Below are 20,882 nucleotides of genomic sequence, written 5' to 3' on the forward strand. Positions count from 1 at the left end.
CCCATTACTGGGTTCAGACACTGATCCAGGTCTTACACAGTCTCTCCTGATTCAGATGTCACAGGAAGACAAAGCTGCCTGTCATCACCATACTGACGGCATTTAGCTCCAAATCCTCTAATGAACACTCCCAGCACCTTTGTATAGATGTGAAACAACACTGGGGACAAGATAGTGCCCTATGGCACCCCATAGCTCAGTTGCCAAGGGGCCAAGGAATAGTCACCCAATGTTACTCTCTGAAATCAGCCCCGTAGGTAGGACCAGAACCACTGTAACACAGTGCCTCCGATACCCATCCCATGGAGTCGATCCAGGAGGATACCACGGTTGATAGTATCAAAAGCCGATAAAAGATCGAGCAGAATTACCAGGGCTGCACTCCCCATGTCCCTCTCTCGATAAAGGCCATCCATCAGGGTGACCAAGGCTGATTCAGTCCCATAACCAGATCGAAACCCAGCCTGAAATGGGTCTAGATAATCAGTATTCTCCAAGAGTGCCTGCAGTTGCTCTGCCACAACCCTCTCAAGTACCTTACCTAAGAAAGGGATATTTGTGACTGGGCGGTAGTTGTCTAATTCCGTTGGGTCCAGAGTGGGCTTCTTCAGGAATGGCCACACTACTGCCTCCTTAAGGACAGCAGGGACCCCCTTGATGTTGCCATCCTCTCTTTAAACAGATCTTGCAGGTCCTCAAATATTGTTGGTATTCCTTAGTCCATAAACACTAAAAACTACAGCTCGTCAGCCTTGTGTTCTCCTAATTAGATAGGAGTTTCAAAACAACTTTGAGCGGTGTCTAAGCTCTGGCAGACTAACCTAGGAGTCCAGCCCTTCTGCTGCTTTGCAAAAGGAGCTAGTCTTCCAAGATTTCATCCAGATGCTGCTCTTGCTTCCCCTTTTATAAAAAAGTTTTTCAACCTTTTAAAAGCTGTTTGAGATAGCGTCCCGTGGAGCCTCCGCAGAACACTGCCAGGGCAACATGGCTCCAGACTGGAACCCAGTCATACCTAGGGTTGGCGGAGAATTTCTCCCCGAAACTTCGGGGGGCCGAGCGCCAACGTGTTCGGCCCCCCAAAGTTTCGGGAAGAAATTCTCCGTACCCCCCCCGCCCCCCCCCCGGGACGGGACTTACCTTGGGCGAATGTCCCTCCCAGCGGCGGGTCCGGCCGGTGGTTCGTCGGGTCTTGGTCAGGGGCGGGGGTGGCAGCCAATCTTTCGACCGGCTGCCGCCGCCGCCATTCCAATAAAAGAAAAAAAAAACACGCCCCCGTGATAGGCTACGTGACGATTAACGTAGCCTATCACGGCTAGATTTGCAAAGTCAGCCGTGATAGGCTACGTAAATCGTCACGTAGCCGATCACAGGTGACTTTAAAAAAAAAAAAGCGCGTACGGATAATGGCGGCCCCCATAGGGAGCCGCCATTCGCGTTCCTTATTTGGTCGCTGTAGTCTACGTAAATCTTTACGTAGACTACGGCGAAAATAAGGGCAACGCAAATAGCGTTGCCCTTATTTCGCCGTAGTCTACGTAAGCCTCCTTGGGTCCCTGTATCAGAGTTTAAGTTGTCTTTGGACTCTTTCATGGAAGAAGACTAAAAGGAGCCTGGAGGTCATATGGGCACTGGACACCACAGGGCTTGAAGCATGAGCCCTGTACATCAAACAGTTTTGCATACAATGGGATTGTAGGTAGCCAAGCTGGGCCACCAGCACCACAGCCTAGTACCTCCCAGAACGGGGAGTTAGATGATTCCTGGGAACCAATCCCATGTCACTGCCTCTTATAAAGCAGGTATTAGGGAGCAGCTTCCCTTCCCCGGAGCAGTTATTGAGAAGCCTTGGAGGGGTGGGGAGTCTTGTTGCATGAATAGACAGTGGAGGCTGGTGGCTCCGATGTCAGAGGGGGAGTGAATGTGCTCCAGGTTTCAGTCAGAATTCTAAAGCACCTTGGACAGCTCCTTTAGAGTGCTCACTCGTTCTGACTGAAACCCAGAGCAGATTCACCACCCCACTGACATGGGAGCGAACAGCCTCCACTATGAACAGACGTCCACTCACTCAACGTTGGATGTTGTCCAGTGATACCAATCCATTAATTTCTGGCAGACATTCATTAAACTTATAGGTATATCACCAAAGTAGGTGGCTGAGATTACAAGAAAGAACAAATTATAACATGATGTCAACAGAATGACATTTAATAGGGATAAATGCCAAGTTCTGCAACTAGGAAAAAGAACCAAAGGCACAGTTACAAGATGGGGGATACGTAGCTCAGCAACACTACAAGTGAGGAGGATCTTGGAATTGTTGTCGATCACAAGCTGAATATGAGCCAACAATGTGATGTGGCTGTAAAAAAGGCAAATGCTATTTTGGGCTGCATTAATAGAAGCATAGCTTCCAAATCCCAGGAAGTACTAGTTCCCCTCTACTCAGCATTGGTTAGGCCCCATGTGGAGTACTGTATCCAGTTCTGGGCACCACACTTTAAGAAGGATGCAGACAAACTGGAGAGGGTTCAGAGGAGGGCAACAAAGATGATCAGGGGACTGGAAACAAAGCCCTATGAGGAGAGACTGAAAGAACTGGGCATGTTTAGCCTTGAGAAGAGAAGACTGAGGGGAGATATGACAGCGCTCTTCAAGTCCTTGAAAGGTTGTCACAGAGAGGAAGGCCAGCATCTCTTCTTGATCATCCCAGAGTGCAGGACACGGAATCATGGGCTCAAGTTACAGGAAGCCAGATTCCAGCTGAACATCAGGAAAAAAACCCTGACTGTTAGAGCAATACGACAATGGAACCAATTACCTAGGGAGGTGGTGGGCTCTCCCACACTGGAGGCGTTCAAGACGAGGCTGGACAGCCATCTGTCAGGGATGCTCTGACTTGGATTCCTGCACTGAGCAGGGGGTTGGACTCGATGGCCTTGTAGGCCCCTTCCAACCCTACTATTCTATGATTCTATGATTCTAACGTTATTAGATGTAAATAGCACGACATTATTTCCACTAAAGAAACATGCTGGTTTCTAATGAGACCAACTTTTGCTTTCTTTTCCAAAGATTCAGATTTCAAACCAATGTATCGTTTGTATTTGATAGGAAGTAGGTTTTAAGAAAGGGTGTTCTCCAGTAATCCTGTAACAAACTACGCATACCTGCCAACCTGAATTAAACACTTTCTATGAAAAGGCGCAATAGGTATCCCTAGTTGCAGAATTAAGGGGAAAAAAAGAGATCAGGCGAGTGAAACAGAGAATCCTCTGCCACTTCCAAGACCCTGCTGGCTCCCTCTGCAGGCCAGGTGGAGCGGCATGACTTACCACCACAAACACACACACACACACACAGGTTTAAGGGTTGTTGTTTTTATATTTCCCCCTCTGTTGTTTCTTGAGGCTTGTGTTGACAGAGGAGCTTATCCTGCAGGGGCCTTGTGTTCCTGCCCCGAGAACATCCCGTTTCATGACCTGCCACTGGCAGTCAATTCATGCCCATAGAGCTTTCTGCAGGCATAATTGAGGCTTCTGGGGGCTGGGGCAAACTCCTGCACCCCCCAGACCCTGGTACCAGCAAACCCCTCTCCACTGGCAGAAGGGCTTGTCTGCTGAATCCTAACACCCAACAGCGAGCAGATTTGGGGGTTAAGATTGCTCTGTATACCATGAATGGCAGGATTAAATAATATTACACAGATTACATTGTTAACAGACAGCACAATCCATCCAAAATTAACTCTTTCAAGTATTAATTTTTAAATGATTAACCTTGGGTGGATTGGTCCAGACTCTCCAGCCACTACAGGTATTCAAAGCATCTGAAAGACAAAAACTACAATTCTTTATATGGGGAGAGCCAGGGCTACATGAGATTTAAAAACCAAGGTAAGCCATCAAGAAAAGCTGAAATCTATGATGAATATATATTATGAGAATAAAGAAAATAGAAGCAAATTCTATTTTATTTTATTCTGCTTCAGCCAAAGATAGGAAGGACAAGTAGATATTGACATTTCACTCTCTAGCCGCTGGCATGACCTTTACAAAAAAATCTAGTTAGGTTATGTGAAACTGAAGATATATCTAAAATGCATGTCAATCACTTTGTATAATTCTGAAGGTTACAAAATCATCCAGCAAGCATCTCACCATCACCACCATTATGGAAAAGATAAGGAATTTTTGCACCTATTAAGATAAAATTAATTCAGCATCTCTCTGTTTATGCTAAGAAAAAGGTGTTCAGTGAGTTGTGAATGCTGCAAATTGTAACTCAAGAACAAACCTTGGGTTCTAATTCTGGGTTATTTTTCCTTCAATGACCCAGAGTTCCAGGTTCACGTGTCACAGAGAACTACCCAGGGATGGGGTATCCCTGGGTTGTTTAGGAGACCGGAAACAGGCAAGTGGTCGGGAGTCAGCATGCCTGCATTCTCCCAAACAGCCCCTGGTTAACAAACTCTGGGTTGTTTAATTGTGGGAACCGGGTCCATTCTATTCTGAACCTTCCAGTGGGTTAAAAATCTAAACAAACAGATCATTAGGGTTCCCTAAAATTGGCCAGTTCAACAATCCTCTGTTATGTTTGTCTCTTTTTAGAACATTATTTTAATGCACGGTATTTTCAACTAATTAAATGCATTAACAAATGAAATGAATAAAGATATTCATTTCATTTGTTAATACATTGAGCAGGGGGTTGGACTCGATGGTCTTATAGGCCCCTTCCAACAGGCTGACCATATTTCCTTGAGACAAAAATGGGATATTGGGATAACAAAAATGGGACAGGGTTTTTATTACAGCGGAGAGTTCTGCTGTAATAAAAAAATAGCTAACAGCCTGTTGAACCAAAATATAAGTCTGAAAAGTCCGAATCAAACTGAATGTAGAGCAGAAAGAATCTCTGTGGGTGGAATGACGGTAGAAATAACAGCAAGACTCACCCTCCTGGCTCCCACATGCTGAATGGGGCTTAGCAACCGCCTCTTGAATTCCCCGCCACTGCAGACAAGCAAGGGGGCGGCGTCTGATCGTCGCTAGCTCAAGAGGCCTGGCCCTGGCTGGACAAAGGAAACGGAACTTCCTCTTTCATCACACTAGTAGTTTTACTGCACGCATTGATTAGCACAGAGCCTTATGATAAATGCCTTCAGTCTTTTACAAAAAATTAAAAACAGGACAAAATTTACATTTATATGAAAACGACGGGACAGTCGGGAAATATGAAAAAACAGTACTGTCACGTTTAAAACGGTAGGTATGGTCAGCCTACCTTCCAACCCTACTGTTCTATGATTCTATGATTTTCTACAGAAAGCAGCCTGACCAAAAGAAAGGAGAACTTACTGTCATACTTAAAGGTGATATTAAGCAGTCCAGCATTCCTTCCAATTGGTGACAAACCCTATAGGGAAACAAGAGAAAAGAGTGTAAGACAAACTATTTTCTGGGGCCCAGATCATGAATCCATTTGGCCACTCCATCCTTGATGACTTTTAGCTGAATATTTGAACTGCCTCCATTGAAAATTATTGTGTTTGAAGCAATACTATGTTTGCAGATTCCAATTCAGATCGAAAGTCAGGAAGAAACATTAAAAATAAACTATGAAATCTATACATCTCTGGCAGCTGTTTCATATATTCAGGTTGTTAACTGATGTACATGGTTGTATGAACAAAGACTAAAACATTAATAATGTGAAAAAATACTTATATGTAACATTGTTTTAACAGAAAAAAATACAATACCTTATACTACCTTGCAAATTGGTAAGGAAAATCCACATTGCGCAGCCCATAGGGGCTGAAGACTATCTTTACCTAGACCCAGATTTTGCGCAAGGAGTGCCACCTCTCTACTATTAAAAAGGTCAAACATTTTCTGACCTAATGGAGACATAGAGATGCAAAATGCAATGACTTCGAGCATACACAAAAATGACCCAATCAGCATATATCATGTAGCAGCCAGATACAGGAGGCATTACCATTAAATATCAACAAAAACTAAAACAAAAATAGACTGTATGAGCTAAAACTTTTCAGAAAAGCTATTATCCAAAAATGCTTAAGAGTACAATTGGAGCCTGGCAAACTTCTCTTCGGAGGGAATTCCAAAAGGCTGACAGCACCACTGAGAAGGCCCTGCTCCTAATGGGTACTCAGTGAACCTCAGGTGGCAACAGCACCTAAAGCAGGTATCTCAGGGCCAAAGCAAACATTACAAGCTACAATCTTGTTTTCCTTCCTTTTTACTTTAGAGTAGGTGCAGGGCAATCATGCACTAGTCAATCACATTTAAGTTCCATTAAAGTCAATGGAGTTTACCCATGATTACTAGCAAGTTTCCACCCTTAGTTAGTGCTCCTTTTAGTAAGCGGTCAGGTTTTAGTTAACAATGCCTTTTGGTAAGACCAATATAAGCAAGTCTGTGTGCACGCTGCAGTCTACAGGAGCACAGAAAAATTGTTGAAATGGCCACAAAAATCAGCTTCCAGAGAAACTCAGTTTTTGTTTAAACCCCCCCAAAGCTTCCAGTCCTTATGTTTGTGAAAAAGTATGCTTAAAAGTGAATGGGCAATGTCTGCTGAGATCTCAGAAGCCAGAAAAGTGGCTGAATAAACTCCCCAATAGTTCGGAATATGCTTCAATATAATTTGACACCTCCTCCATTACTAACAAACACAAAATAAATTAATTATGCAAATAAAAGCTATGCAAACTTGCTGTAGTTCCATCATTTATAAAGGTTATTCAACATTCTGTGGCACAGAATTTGATTTCTTTGGGGCAGAATTTTATTCTTTTTTTAAAACACAGAGTACCCCCAAACATTCCTATATGTTGCATCAGGTACCAATAGTTGACTATAAAAACTGCTTTCCTAGCTGCTGTAAATCAGCCCACTCTAGCAATGTCAGCAGATTGACAGCTGATATATGTATACTGGCATCCCAAGGTAGATGGCTAGCTGGGGAATGCTGGAAGTTGTAGGACTTTTTTTCTGTCTAAACATGCATAGGATTGCGCTCTAAGGGTGCAATTCTGTGTGTATTTTAGACCAAAAAAAGTCCTACAACTCTGTCTAAACACACATAGGATTGTGCCCTAAAGCTATTATCTGTGTCTAACTTTTTGGTATCTTTAACTGGACTCAGAAAAGAAGGTTTTAATGCCTTTCCGTTGTTTCTTGGCTAGGTTATCACCCATCCAGATTCTCCAATTTGGAACTTCTGCTGCAGTAGACGTCTTGCTGCTTTATTTATTCTTTCCGTAGCATAAATTTATCTTCAAGGCTCCCCCCCAACCCCCTGCAAGGTCAATTATTATACAATATGTACAAGATACTACCAGTGGTGAAGTGTATGCACAACGATGGTGATAGTATGTACCCACTCAGTTTAATTATTCTTCAGCTAAAACAGTAAGAGTTGCATGAAACAAGATTGAATTGAGATACAAAATACTTGTTAGTAACATGTCAAAAAGATAATTCTATAACAATGCATAATCTGAGAGAGGAGAAAAAATCAGGACACTAGCAAACATTTGAAGATCCTTCATAATGAAAATAAATCAATAAAAGAAAACTGTATTTCCAGACTTCCAAGTATCTACAGTCTACATCAAATAGTTTTCCTTGTTTCAACACTGTCACTAATTATGCATACTCAAGATTGAACAATGAAATAATAGCTATACTATCCAACTACAGTTGATTATTTCCTTTCTCTCACAAATCTTTTGCAAAACCTGCCTGGGCAGCTTCTCCAAAGCACCCCTCAGCACTATTCTTGGCCTCCATAATTGTGGCAGAAAAACCAAGCATTGTTATCTATTCTCTCAGAACAATCAATGGATTAAATTCATTCCCTACCTCCTACAGAGTTGCAACACAAATGAATTTAGGTTAGGAACTCCAGGGTAAAAAGTTTGTTTTGTCACTTAAAGTGGCTTTTCATCCTGTGGGAATTTATTGGTGAACTGTTTAGCTGGGCAAGAGGAACAGACGGAGTGATCTTAAGTTTCTGCTTCCAGTCACTCAATATGAAAATCCAACCAGTTGCTGATTAGAACTTCACTATTTTGAAACATAAATACATATCCTGAATTAGCAAATATAATTTAATGAGTTGGGATTCTTACTGTTCATGGCATTGCTTTAAGATTGCAGATGCATCTTTGAGGGAAACTATAATCCATTTTAACAGAATACTAATTTTGAATGTCAAGACATGTATCATACGAAAACATGGGAACAAAAATCAAGATTCTGAAGACTAACAGCACTCATAAAACACATAGACCAGGGGTGCAGAACCTCTTTCAGGCTGGGGTCGCATTCCATTTCAGAGAACTTCTTGGGGGCTGCATTCCAGTGGTGGGTGGGACTGAAGGCCTTGTTCCTTCGCCTCCTGGCTGACTACTGGCTTTTTTTTCCATGGGCAAGGGAGCCAATCCATCTCTGCCTTGGCTTCCCCCCCATCCCCTTATAAAGTGAGCCCAGCAAGCTGCACAGGCTTGGTGTGGGCATTTGGCCATTTGAAGTTATATGAGATGTCTGGGTAAGAGGAGAGATCCCCTTATGGTTAGGTACTTGTTTAAAAAAAAAAAAAACAATAGAAAACTGAGAGTAGGAATGAATGGATAGTTCTTACAGTGGAATGATATAAACAGACCTTGAGGGATCGGAGGCTGGGGAATGAAAAGAAAGTTCAGGGAGGTTCCTTGCCCTTTGACTGACTTGACATCTGGCTGGCTATACAGGATCATAGCAGAAGACAATTAGTTACCAGCATTCAAAACAGAAGTTACCACTAAGGTCATCCAGGTGGAATCTGAACCTCTTAGCCTGTCTGGGAGGTGGGAATGCTTGAGGGTTGGGTCATATTTTCTGCCAAGGCTCTGGATTGGTCAATTCAAATGCTTGTGGGTTAGTGAGCTGGGTAGTGGCATGGCAATCAGGCTGGCATTTGAATGTTCCCATAGTTACAGGGAGAAACTTCCCTTAATCTAATAAATGGAGGACGCATGTACACACTGTGGCTCATGGGCCTCAGCGGCTGTCCAGGGCCTTATCAACAACCCTGTCAGCATCCCATGCTGCTGCTTCTGGAACCAAAATGGATCTTTCAGCCAAGGTGTCAGGGTACTGCTAATTAAATCCATAGTACACAAAACACATGCTAGGGAGCCAGCACCACTGAAGTTTCTCTGCAACAGGTCCTCCAAAGATCTGTATTGGGACTGGTGCTTTCAAACTTGTTCATAAATTATCTAGATCAGGAGCCACAGCATGTACATTGTTCTTCCATTTATTAATTAGAGAAAGTTAATATTTATATGTGAACCACTTAGGGAGCAATCCTATGGCCAATAGACACTGTCTAGGTCTAGACGTCTTTTAGGTTCTTGGAAGAGAGTGTTATGCACAGTGAGTTGTCTTGGCAAAATTCTATCAGCCTATGTCCCGCTTCATTTTGTTCTCCCAGACCATGCTTGCCTGTAATTCCAGGTGTCGTTTGACTACCCACCTTAGCATTCCAGTCTCCTGTAATGAAACTAACATCTCTTTTTGGCGTATTATCCAGTAGGTGCTGCAGATCCTCGTAGAACTGATCTACTTCTGCTTCTTCAGCATCTGTGGTTGGGGCGTATATTTGGATCACTGATGTTAAATGGCTTACCCTGAATTCAAATTGAGATCATTCTATCGTTGTTTGGATTGTATCCAAGCACTGCTTTAGCCACTTGATTATTAATTATGAAGGCTACTCCATTTCTTCTGAGGTCCTCTTGTCCACAGTAGTAGATCTGGTGGCCATTTGATGTGAAGTGGCCCATTCCAGTCCATTGCAGTTCATTGACACCCAAAATGTCTATATTTAATCTTGACATCTCCCCAATAACCACATCCAATTTGCCCAGGGTCATAGTTCTTACATTCCAGGTTCCTATGGTGTGTTGATCTTTAGAACATCGGATTCATCGTTCGCCACCAGCACCGTCGGCTGCTAGCCGGCCTTTCAGCTTTGAGCTAGCTGCGTCATCACATCTGGGGCTAGTTACATGGACCTCACCAGATGGTCGACACCGAAATCAGATTGACTACATCCTTTGTAGCCAAAGGTGGCAGACATCTATACAGTTGGTAAAAACAAGACCTGGAGCTGACCGTAGTTCAGATCATGAACTTATTGCACAATTTAAAATCAGACTAAAGAGAATAGGTAAGACCCACAAATGAGTTAGATATGAACTCTCTAATATTCTTAATGAATATGCAGTGGAGGTGAAGAATAGATTTAAGGGACTAGATTTAGTAGACAGGGTCCCGGAAGAACTATGGACAGAAGTTCGCAACATTGTTCAGGAAGTGGCAACAAAAAACGTCCCAAAGAACAAGAAAACCAAGAAGGCAAGATGGCTGTCTGCTGAGACACTGGAAGCAGCCCAAGAAAGAAGGAAAGCAAAAGGCAACAGTGAAAGGGGGAGATATGCCCAATTAAATGCAAAATTCCAGAGGTTAGCCAGAAGAGATAAGGAATTATTTTTAAACAAGCAATTTAAAAAGAGGAAGAAGATAATAGAACAGGAAGGATAAGAGACCTCTTCCAGAAAATTAGAACATCGGAGGTAAATTCCAGGCAAAAATGGGTATGATCAAAGACAAAGATGGCAAGGACCTAACAGAAGCAGAAGAGAGCAAGAAAAGGTGGCAAGAATATACGGAAGATCTGTATAGGAAGGATAATAATATCAGGGATAGATTTGATGGTGTGGTCAGTGAGTTAGAGCCAGACATCCTGAAGAGTGAAGCTGAATGGGCCTTAAGAAGCATTGCTAATAACAAGGCAGCAGGAGATGACGGTATCCCAGTTGAACGGTTTAAAAACTTGCAAGATGATGCTGTCAAGGTGATGCATGCCATATGCCAGCAAATTTGGAAAACACAAGAATGGCCAACAGATTGGACAAGATCAACTTATATCCCCATACCAAAAAAGGGAAGCATCAAAGAATGTTCAAACTATCAAACAGTGGCACTTATTTCACATGCCAGTAAGCTAATGCTCAAGATCTTGCAAGGTAAACTCCAGCAATTCATGGAACAAGAATTGCCAGATGTACAAGCTGGGTTTCGAAAAGGCAGAGGAACTAGAGACCAAATTGCCAATATCTGCTGGATAATGGAGAAAGCCAGGGAGTTTCAGAAAAACATCTATTTCTGTTTTATTGACTATTCTAAAGCCTTTGACTGTGTGGATCATCACAAATTGTGGCAAGTTCTTGGTGTTATGGGGATACCAAGTCATCTTGTCTGCCTCCTGAGGAATCTGTATAACGACCAAGTAGCAACGGTAAGAACAGACCATGGAACAACGGGCTGGTTTAAGATTGGGAAAGGAGTACGGCAGGGTTGTATACTCTCACCCTACCTATTCAACCTGTACGCAGAACACATCATGTGATGTGCTGGGCTTGATGAAGCCAAGGCTGGAGTTAAAATCGCTGGAAGAAACATTAACAATCTCAGATATGCAGATGATACTACTTTGAAGGCTGAAAGCGAGGAGGAGCTAAGGAACCTTATGACGAAGGTGAAAGAAGGAAGTGCAAAAGCTGGGTTGCAGTTAAACCTCAAAAAGGCCAAGATTATGGCAACCAGCTTGATTGATAACTGGCAGATAGAGGGAGAAAATGTGGAGGCAGTGACAGACTTTGTCTTTCTAGGCACAAAATTTACTGCAGACGCTGACTGCAGCCAGGAAATCAGAAGATGTTTACTTCTTGGGAGGAGAGCAATGACAAATCTTGATAAAATAGTTAAGAACAGAGACATCACATTGACAACAAAGGTCCGCATAGTTAAAGCAATGGTATTCCCCGTAGTAACCTATGGCTGCGAGAGCTGGACCATAAGGAAGGCTGAGCGAAGGAAGAGAGATGCTTTTGAACTGTGGTGTTGGAGGAAAATTCTGAGAGTGCCTTGGACTGCAAGAAGATCAAACCAGTCCATACTCCAGGATATAAAGCCAGTCTGCTCACTTGAGGGAATTATATTAAAGGCAAAACTGAAGTCCTTTGGCCACATCATGAGAAGACAGGAGACCCTGGAGAAGATGCTGATGCTAGGGAAAGTGGAAGGCAAAAGGAAGAGGGGCCGACCAAGGGCAAGATGGATGGATGATATTCTGGAGGTGACGAACTCGACCTTGGGAGAGCTGGGGGTGGCGACAGCCGACAGGAAGCTCTGGCATGGGCTGGTCCATGAAGTCATGAAGAGTCGGAAGCGACTGAATTAATAAACAACAACAAGGTCTAGACGGCCATACGATTTTTTGGTTTATGGAAACTGAGGTCAGATCCCTGGCTCTGAGCTCAGTTCCCAGAAACCATGGCTCCTGCCTCCTCCCCCTCATAGCTGGTGCAGTTGTTCCACATCTCTGAATTCAGAAACAGAGCACAGAAAGGGCAAAAACAGGACAGTCCCCGGGGCAGGGAGGAGACCGCAGAAGCCTCTTTACAGGGCTTCCTATGCACCGTTCAGCCTCCCACCTCCTGTTCCAATGTCCCTGGCTAGATGCACAAAATCACACATCTAGCCAGAAATGTAGGGTGGCTAGAGCATGGAGGGGAGGATCCCCTCCATTCTCCAGCCACCCTGCATAGGATAGTCATGAGTTCAGAGGCTGGCAACTATCTTCATAGGATTGCACCTTAGAGATTTTATTATATTAAGTGGTATATAAGTAGTATTAATCATTTTTTTAAAAAATAAATAAGAGTCAGGGATGTGCAGTGAGGGGCTAAGTTTGTCTATGACACCAGATTATTTTGGGTGGTTAAAACAAAATGGGACAGTGAAGAGCTCCAAAAGGATCTGTCAAAACTGAGGGAATGGGCATTAAAATGGCAAATCACGTTCAATGTAAGCAAGTGTAGTGATGCAAAGAAATCCTAACTTGACATATACACTGATGGGGCCTGACCTAGCAGTGACTGCCCAGGAAAGGGGTCTTGCGGTTGTGATGAATAGCTCAATGAAAATGGCAATCCAGTGTGCAGCTGCTGTGAAAATGGCAAATTCCATTTTGGGAACTGTTAGGAAAGAAATTTAAAATAAAACTGCCAATATCATAAGAAGAGCCATGGTGGATCAGATCAATGGTCCATCTAGTCCAGCATCTATACAAGGCACTATGGTGCAACCGTACTCTGAATGCAATATACCCGTGGTGGGCAACACACAGCTCATGGGCCGCATGTGACCACCACTGCCCCCCAAATTCAGGGTTTTTTAAAAAAGTTTTTTAGGGGGGAGGAATGGCTTTGTAGTGTCTAAGGTATACCAAAAGGGTTAAAATTAGATTGTTTGCAATTTTGACCCTTTGGGCAGAATGGAAGCCATTTTAAACGTATTTATTTTTCAGCAGCCGCGGGAGGGTGCAGCCCATGGGGGGGGGGGATCCGTGGACCATAAATTGCCCATACTTTCTATACACCTTTCTGGTTGCCGCACTAGAAAAGGTGGAGAAAAGGGCAACCAAAATTATCAAGGGGCTGAAGCTAACTTCCCTATGACGAAAGGTTACAACATCTGGGACTTTCAGCTACAAAAAAGGCAAGTAATGGGGAGGGACACGATGAGGTGAATAGAGAAAGTGGAAGGTCTTATAATACTAGAAACTGGGGTCATCCAATTAAGCTGAATGGTGGGAGATTCAGGACAGATAAAAAGAAGTTGTTGTTGTTGCTGTTATTCAGTCATTCAGTCGTGTCCAACTCCTCGTGACCCCATGGACCATAGCATGCCAGGCCTTCCTGTCCTGCACTCTCTCCTGAAGCGTGCTCAAGTTCATATTCATTGCATCAGTGATGCTATCTAGCCATCCCATCCTCTGCCATCTCCTTCTCCTTTTGCTTTCAGTCTTTCCCAGCATCAGGGTCTTTTCCAGAGAGTTTTCTCTTCACATTAGGTGGCCAAAATATTTCAGCTTCAGTTTAGTATCTGTCCTTCCAATGAGCACTCAGGGTTGATTTCCTTTAGGATTGACTGATTTGACCTCCTTGCAGTCCAGGGGACTCATAAGAGTCTTCTCCAGCACCACAGTTCGAAAGCATCGATTCTTCGGCGCTCAGCCTTCCTTATAGTCCAGCTCTCACAGCCATACATTACTATTGGGAAAACCATAGCTTTGATTAGATGGACCTTTGTCGGCAAGGTGATGTCTCTGCTTCTTACTATGCTGTCTAGGTGTGCCATAGCTTTCCTCCAAAGGAGCAAGCATCTTTTAATTTCATGGCTACAGTCACCATCTGCGGTGATCTTGGAGCCCAAGAAAGTAAAATCTGTCACTGCTTCCATTTCTTCCCCTTCTATATGCCAGGAAGCCAGATGCCATGATCTTAGTTTTTTTAATGTTGAGTTTCAAACCAGCTTTTGCACTTTCCACTTTCACCCTCAACAAGAGGCTCTTGAGATCCTCTTCACTTTCTGCCATTAGGATGGTATCATCTGCGTATCTGAGGTTATTGATAATTCTCCCAGCAATCTTAATTCCGACCTATGATTCATCCAACCTGGCATTTCTCATGATGTACTCTGCATATAAGTTAAATAAGCAGGGCGACAATATGCAGCCTTGTCGTACTCCTTTCCCAATTTTGAACCAATCGGTTGTTCCATGTCTGGTTCTGACTGTTGCTTCTTGACCCTCGTACAGGTTTCTCAGGATACAGGTAAGGTGGTCTCGTACTCCCATCACTTTCAGAATTTGCCACAGTTTGTTGTGATCCACACAATCAAAGGCTTTAGCGTAGTCAATGAAGCAGAAATAGACGTTTTTCTGGAATTCTCTTGCTTTCTCCATGATCCAGCGAATGTTGGCGATTTGATCTCTAGTTCCTCTGCCTCTTCGAACCTAGCTTGTACTTCCGGTAGTTCTCGGTTCACATACTGCTGAAGCCTAGCTTGTAGGATTTTGAGCATCACCTTGCTGGCATGTGAAATGAGCGCAACTGTACGGTAGTGTGAACACTCTTTGGCGTTGCCCTTCTTTGGAATTGGAATGTAAACTGACCTCTTCCAGTCTTGTGGCCACTGTTGAGTGTTCCAAATTTGTTGGCATATTGAGTGCAGCACTTTAACAGCATTATCTTTTAGGATTTTAAATAGCTCAGCTGGAAGACTGTCATCTCCGCTAGCTTTGTTGTTACTAATGCTTCCTAAGGCCCACTTGACTTCACTCTCTAGGATGTCCGGCTCAAGTTCAGTGACCGCACTATCATGGCTATCAGGGTCATTCAGATCTTTCCTGTATAGTTCTTCTGTGTATTCTTGCCACCTCTTCTTAATCTCATCTGCTTCTGTTAGGTCCCTGCCTTCTTTGTCCTTTATCATGCCTGTCTTTGTACAAAATATTCCCTTGATATCTCCGATTTTCTTGAAGAGATCTCTAGTCTTTCCCATTCTGCTGCTTTCCTCGGTTTCTTTGCATTGTTCATTTAAGAAGGCCTTCTTGTCTCTCCTTGCTATTCTCTGGAACTCTGCATTCAGTTGGATATATCTTCCCCTTTCTCCCTTGCTTTTCGCTTCCCTTCTTTGCTCAGCTACTTGTAAAGCCTCCTCAGACAGCCACTTGGCTTTCTTGCATTTCTTTTTCTTTGGGATGGATTGAGTTGCTACCTCCTGAACAATGTTACGGACCTCTGTCCATAGTTCCTCAGGCACTCTGTCTATCAGGTCTAATCCCTGAAATCTATTCCTCACCTCCACTGTATATTCATAAGGGATATGATTTAGGTCATACCTGAATGGTTTAGTGGTTTTCCCTACATTCTTCAATTTAAGCCGAAATTTTGCAAGCAGGAGCTCATGATCTGAGCCACAGTCAGCTCCAGGTCTTGTTTTTACTGACTGTATGGAGCTTCTCCATCTTTGGCTGCAAAGTACGCAATCAATCTGATTTCAGTATTGACCATCTGGTGATGTCCATGCGTACAGTCGCCTCTTGTGCTGTTGGAAAAGCGTGTTTGCTATGATCAGCGTGATCTGTTGGCAAAACTCTATTAGCCTTTGTCCTGCTTCATTTTGTACACCAAGGCCATGCTTGCCTGTTATCCCGGTGATTTCTTGACTTCCTACTTTAGCATTCCAATCCCCTATGATGAAGAGGACATCTTTTTTTGGTGTTCGTTCTAGAAGGTGTTGTAGGTCTTCATAGAACTGATCAACCTCAGCTTCTTCGGCCTCAGTGGTTGGGGCATAGACTTGAATTACTGTGATGTTGAATCGTTTGCCTTGGATTTGTACTGATATCATTCTATTGTTTTTGAGATTGTACCCCAGTACTGCTTTTCCCACCCTTTTGTTGACTATGAGTGCTCCATTTCACAAAACACATACTTAAGCTATGGAATTTGCTATCACAAGGTGTAGTGTTGGTCAGCAACTTGGACAGGTTTAAAGGGGGATTAAGACAAGTTCATGGGCATATGGCTACTAATCATGACAATTATATATTACCTCCATATCAGAGGCAGTGGCCCTCTGAACACCAGCTGCTGAGGAATATGAGCTAGAAAGTACTCTTGCGTTCATGGCCTGCTTTTGGGATGCCCATAGGCAACTGGTTGGCTGGTGTGGGAACAGAATGCTGAACTAGACAGGCCTTTGGTATGATCCAACGTGGCTCTTCCTATCTTCTTATGACTTGCTTCAGGGCCTGGCATGTCTCCATCATGTTGGCAATGGAAGTATGAGTGGTGTAGATAATGGTGGGTCCTAATGCTGAAGAGTCGATCCTAACCAGCTGCTTGTCTATTAAGACCACTTTGAAGAGTGGTGCTACTGCTCCTATCCAAGCTGGAAGCTGTCCCAGCTGGCTGATAGGTGGTGTCTTCCCCACGCAGGGTTTGGTCCACCATACTATTGTGGCTGTCAATGGTGAAGGCGCTTCAGGGTCTCAGACAGAGGACAGAGGAACAACCCCTGTTCCTGAAATCAGTTAACTAGAGATTGTCTGGGACTGAAGCATGTGTTCCACCATTCAGCTGTAGTTCCACCCTCATTCCTTCTTATGGGCTTAAGGAACTGCAAAAACATGGTCCTTCCAGATTCGAGTTGAAGCACATTTGCAGGATGCCAAGTTTGGCAACATTGCTACACTAAACAAAAGGATTCTGTATCATCAAGAACATGTATAAACCTGCAATGCTGCTCACTAACCTTAGAAGTCAAAGGCAGGTGTAGGGGAAGGGAAAACAATGCATCCCAGCGTAATTAGCATCTGAGTTAAACCTCTTTTAAAGAGATGTAAACTGCTACTTAAGGGATCAAAACAGATACTGTTTAGTGCTTTCAGAGTGCACCTTGTAATCTGGCTACCCTGTCTAGTTTCCTTTTCATTTGCTTATCTTATCTTTAGCCTTAAGCATATCAAGTTTAAAAAGGTTTCCTGAAACAGGAAGGAGACAAAATTACCTCCCAGTAGTCTCATCTGTTGTTACTCATTCATGCCTTGTTAGAAGCAGATGAAAACCTTTTCAGTCATTTACTACAAAACAAAAACACAGGCCAACCAGGAAGAGTGAAAAAAAAATGTATTTACCATAGCGGCTCTTTTTTCTTTTTTTACTTTTGTGGCCTATGGACTTAACCACTTTACATGTATTTATTTTATTTATTGGTAACACTTATAAGCCACTTAACACAGCAAAATCTCTATGAGGTTTACATGCATGTTGTGGATGTTTGCAACACAAAGAGCATGGGGCCACATATTCAGAACTGGACAAGATTTTCAAAGTGCAGGCACCATATAGCAGTCACAACCTGCATCAGTTGCTTTGAGCAGCCTTCCCCATCCTGGTGCCCTCCTGGGCAATCATCCCCAGCCAGCATGGCCACTGGGAGTTGTAGCCCAACATATTTGAAGCTCCGGCGTGGGCTGGTCCATGAAGTCACGAAGACTCGGAAGCGACTGAATGAATAAACAACAACAACAGGTTGAGGAAGGCTGGATTTGACGATATGCATGCATATGGTGCCGAGAAAGAAGAAAGAGCAAATCCAGCTGTCTTGAAGTACTGAAAAGCACTCTGCTGTCACAGATTTAGGGTCAGCTGCTGAGAAGGAAGATAGACCAGTGGGCATGCTGCAGCACTTCTGAGAAGCCATGTTTATAGTGCCACTACAAGATGCAATTCCTGTCCAGTACCAAGGGTAAGAGCCTATTTCTATAATCCTCTCTGCATATGGTGCTGCAGTTTTGAGTCAACATGTGGTTGGCAAGCACTGACAAGGCTCCTGTGAAGTGTCGATCCCATGCACACAAGGTAGCAAAGATTAGTTTGTTGGTAGACTGGAGCAGGATGCAGAAGACAAGATATGTCTTGCCTTCTGCATGTGGTGTCAACATTCTCATAACTGCCACAGCAAGTGGCACCCATGCAAAGCTGGGTGAAGTGATCTGCTTCAGGTACCATCTAAGCAGGAAGGCAGGAATTGGGTGAATGAATCAGCAAGATTTTTCAAAATGTTGGCCCTAGCAGGCTGGGGCAGGGGGGCCTTGGAGCTCAGCTTCAGGCAGCAAAATGTCTTGAGCCAGCACTGCACCCATGCCTGAGAGTCAATACACAAAAGCTGCATTTGGATGTAACATTAAACCATAGTTCAGTGTTATAAGAACAAGCCTGGTTTCCCTGGATTGATGTGCTCCCCATTCCCCTCTCCTCTCCTGGTGCAGCCACAAGGCGATCAGACACTTTTGCTTCCAGTCTAGATTAGCCACATTTTAGCATGTCGCCCAAACCCTAAACTGAGGTTAAACTTAACTATGATTACTGTAAACAAGCCAGCTTGAAGTTGGCTGTTTCTACTAACTACAGTTAAAATTAACCATAGTTTGTCCAAGATCAAACAACACAGCAAGCTGTGGTTTAATTGAACAATGAAGAGAAAACTTCCAAACCCTTCCTTGTTGCCACATCCAAGGAGGAAGGAGGAGCTTGCATGCCCAGTGGAATCTAGGCGCATTCTCATAATAGTGAACTATGGTTTAGTATTACATCAGAACCAGTTCACTGACTCAAAACCAAAGCTACTATGCACTGAGGGGGTTTAGAAGAATGGACCTTCTGCAACAGGGGTGCAGAACCTTAGGCTTGTGGGCCAAATCTGACCCTCCAGGGGTTCCCCAAAGGGCCATGCCCCCTTTACCTGGCTCCACCCCTTTTCTCTGACTGCCAATTGTTTGGTGGTTTCCTGGCTTTTGCAGATTCCCCACCCCCATTCTGAAAGGTTGAAATGCATCTCCTAAGGCTTAGTTACTGGCAATTAGAGCTTTAAGAGCTTTAAGCTAAAATACGCTGGTATTTGGCCCTGCGCCATTTTGCCTTTGGTCCCACCCACCACTGGAATATGGTCCCTAAGGGCTTCTCTGAAATTGAATTCCAGACCTCAAGTTGAAAGCAATTCAATACCCATGTTCTACAAAGTACTACCCGAAATAGCACCATGCTGCCCTCCCTCACATCTGTTTAACATCCTTTGGCCCCTAAGGCAGTTTTCAGCATTAAAATTCAAATTAAGACCAAGTTATAAAAACCAACAACACAAAGCCCACAAACAAATCTATAGCTGGTAGGAATTAAGACAAATCAAAAGCCTTGCAGAAAAGACTTGACTGTCCATAAATATGCCTGTTTAAAGATGTGGGTTGAGCATATAAATACATGCAAAACAGCATGAGTTGAAGGGGCAGGATAGGGAAGGTTGATTCATAATCAGCAGCAGCAGACATTGAAGCCAAGGTTAATCAGGGAAATGAGTGCTTTGACTAGGATTTAAAGGAGGAGAATCCTGACACACAGTGGTGATATATGCAGGGCAGCGTGATGTCACTGGCCTGCATTGGCTGCTGCTGACCATTCAACAGCTGCATGAATGCACGGTGCCATCTCAGTAGTTCCTGCCTAAGAAAATGCTTCCTCCCGTGAGTATCATTTGATGAAAGTGTACTGTCTTCACATATACCATCAAATGCCATGGATGCTGATAGAGGCAAGAAGCACAGCAGAACCCATGGAGGCAGGAACAGGACAAAGAAACTACAGGACCAGCTGAAACACTCAGCACCATCAAGTGGTACAGCTTTTCCTGGACTGTACCATTTCAGGCTGCAGGTGGGAGTTTCCCCACAGAAAAGAAACTCCCTGCATATAGAAAACTATGCATCATCTCCTTAATATGCTATTTATCTCTGTAAAGGGAGTTATATTTTGTGGGGGAGCATTTAAACATGCAATCCCATATCTGCAGCCTGAAATGGCACAGTCCATTTGAAGAGAGCAAGGAAGGACATTTGGGAAGATGAAGCAACCACCAGTCGGGCAGTAGAAGTATGAGCAGGTACTTTAACTACAAAGTGACAGGGAGATAGCAAAGCCTAAAGAATAGGTGATAGAACTGTAGTGAGAGGACACAAAGGGGGGAAGCATAGGCAACTGCTCAGGGCCAGCTTCACCTAAGTATGCCTTCTGACTCTGTTCCTCCCACCTTTGATGTCTGTCTACTTAAGAAGACTGGAAAGGCACACATCAAAGGGAGGATACCAAAGGCCTACCGGCCCTTTGGAGGAGGCATGTTATTAACCAACAGGGGGAAAAAATCACAGAGGCATTCTAAATTTACAGAAGAAAAAAACCCAGACCAGACAGAAAGGCCAGAAAGCAGAAAATCACAATAGTTAAAGTAAGATAACTACTTGTCCTAGACAAGTAGAACAGCCTATCTATTTGGGCGTTATATAGCGCTTATCCCTACGCTTGTCTTGAAAATAAAAATAGCCTCCACTAGAATCTGGCA

At 43.6% G+C, this 20,882-nt stretch overlaps 1 protein-coding gene across 1 annotated transcript in view; it reads right to left on the reverse strand.

Annotated features, from left to right (window-relative positions):
• Positions 1 to 20,882, reverse strand: part of IL17RD (interleukin 17 receptor D) — a 71,601-nt gene that overhangs the window by 19,205 nt on the left and 31,514 nt on the right. Inside the window, exon 2 of the mRNA XM_084832476.1 lies at positions 5,358 to 5,415. Coding sequence (XP_084688602.1) covers positions 5,358 to 5,415 — 58 coding nt within the window. The remainder of the gene's footprint in view (positions 1 to 5,357; positions 5,416 to 20,882) is intronic.

Source organism: Heloderma suspectum, chromosome 2 (assembly GCF_057233095.1).
Source record: "Heloderma suspectum isolate Gila_16-S chromosome 2, 16-S_ref, whole genome shotgun sequence".
Classification (NCBI taxonomy): domain Eukaryota; kingdom Metazoa; phylum Chordata; class Lepidosauria; order Squamata; family Helodermatidae; genus Heloderma; species Heloderma suspectum.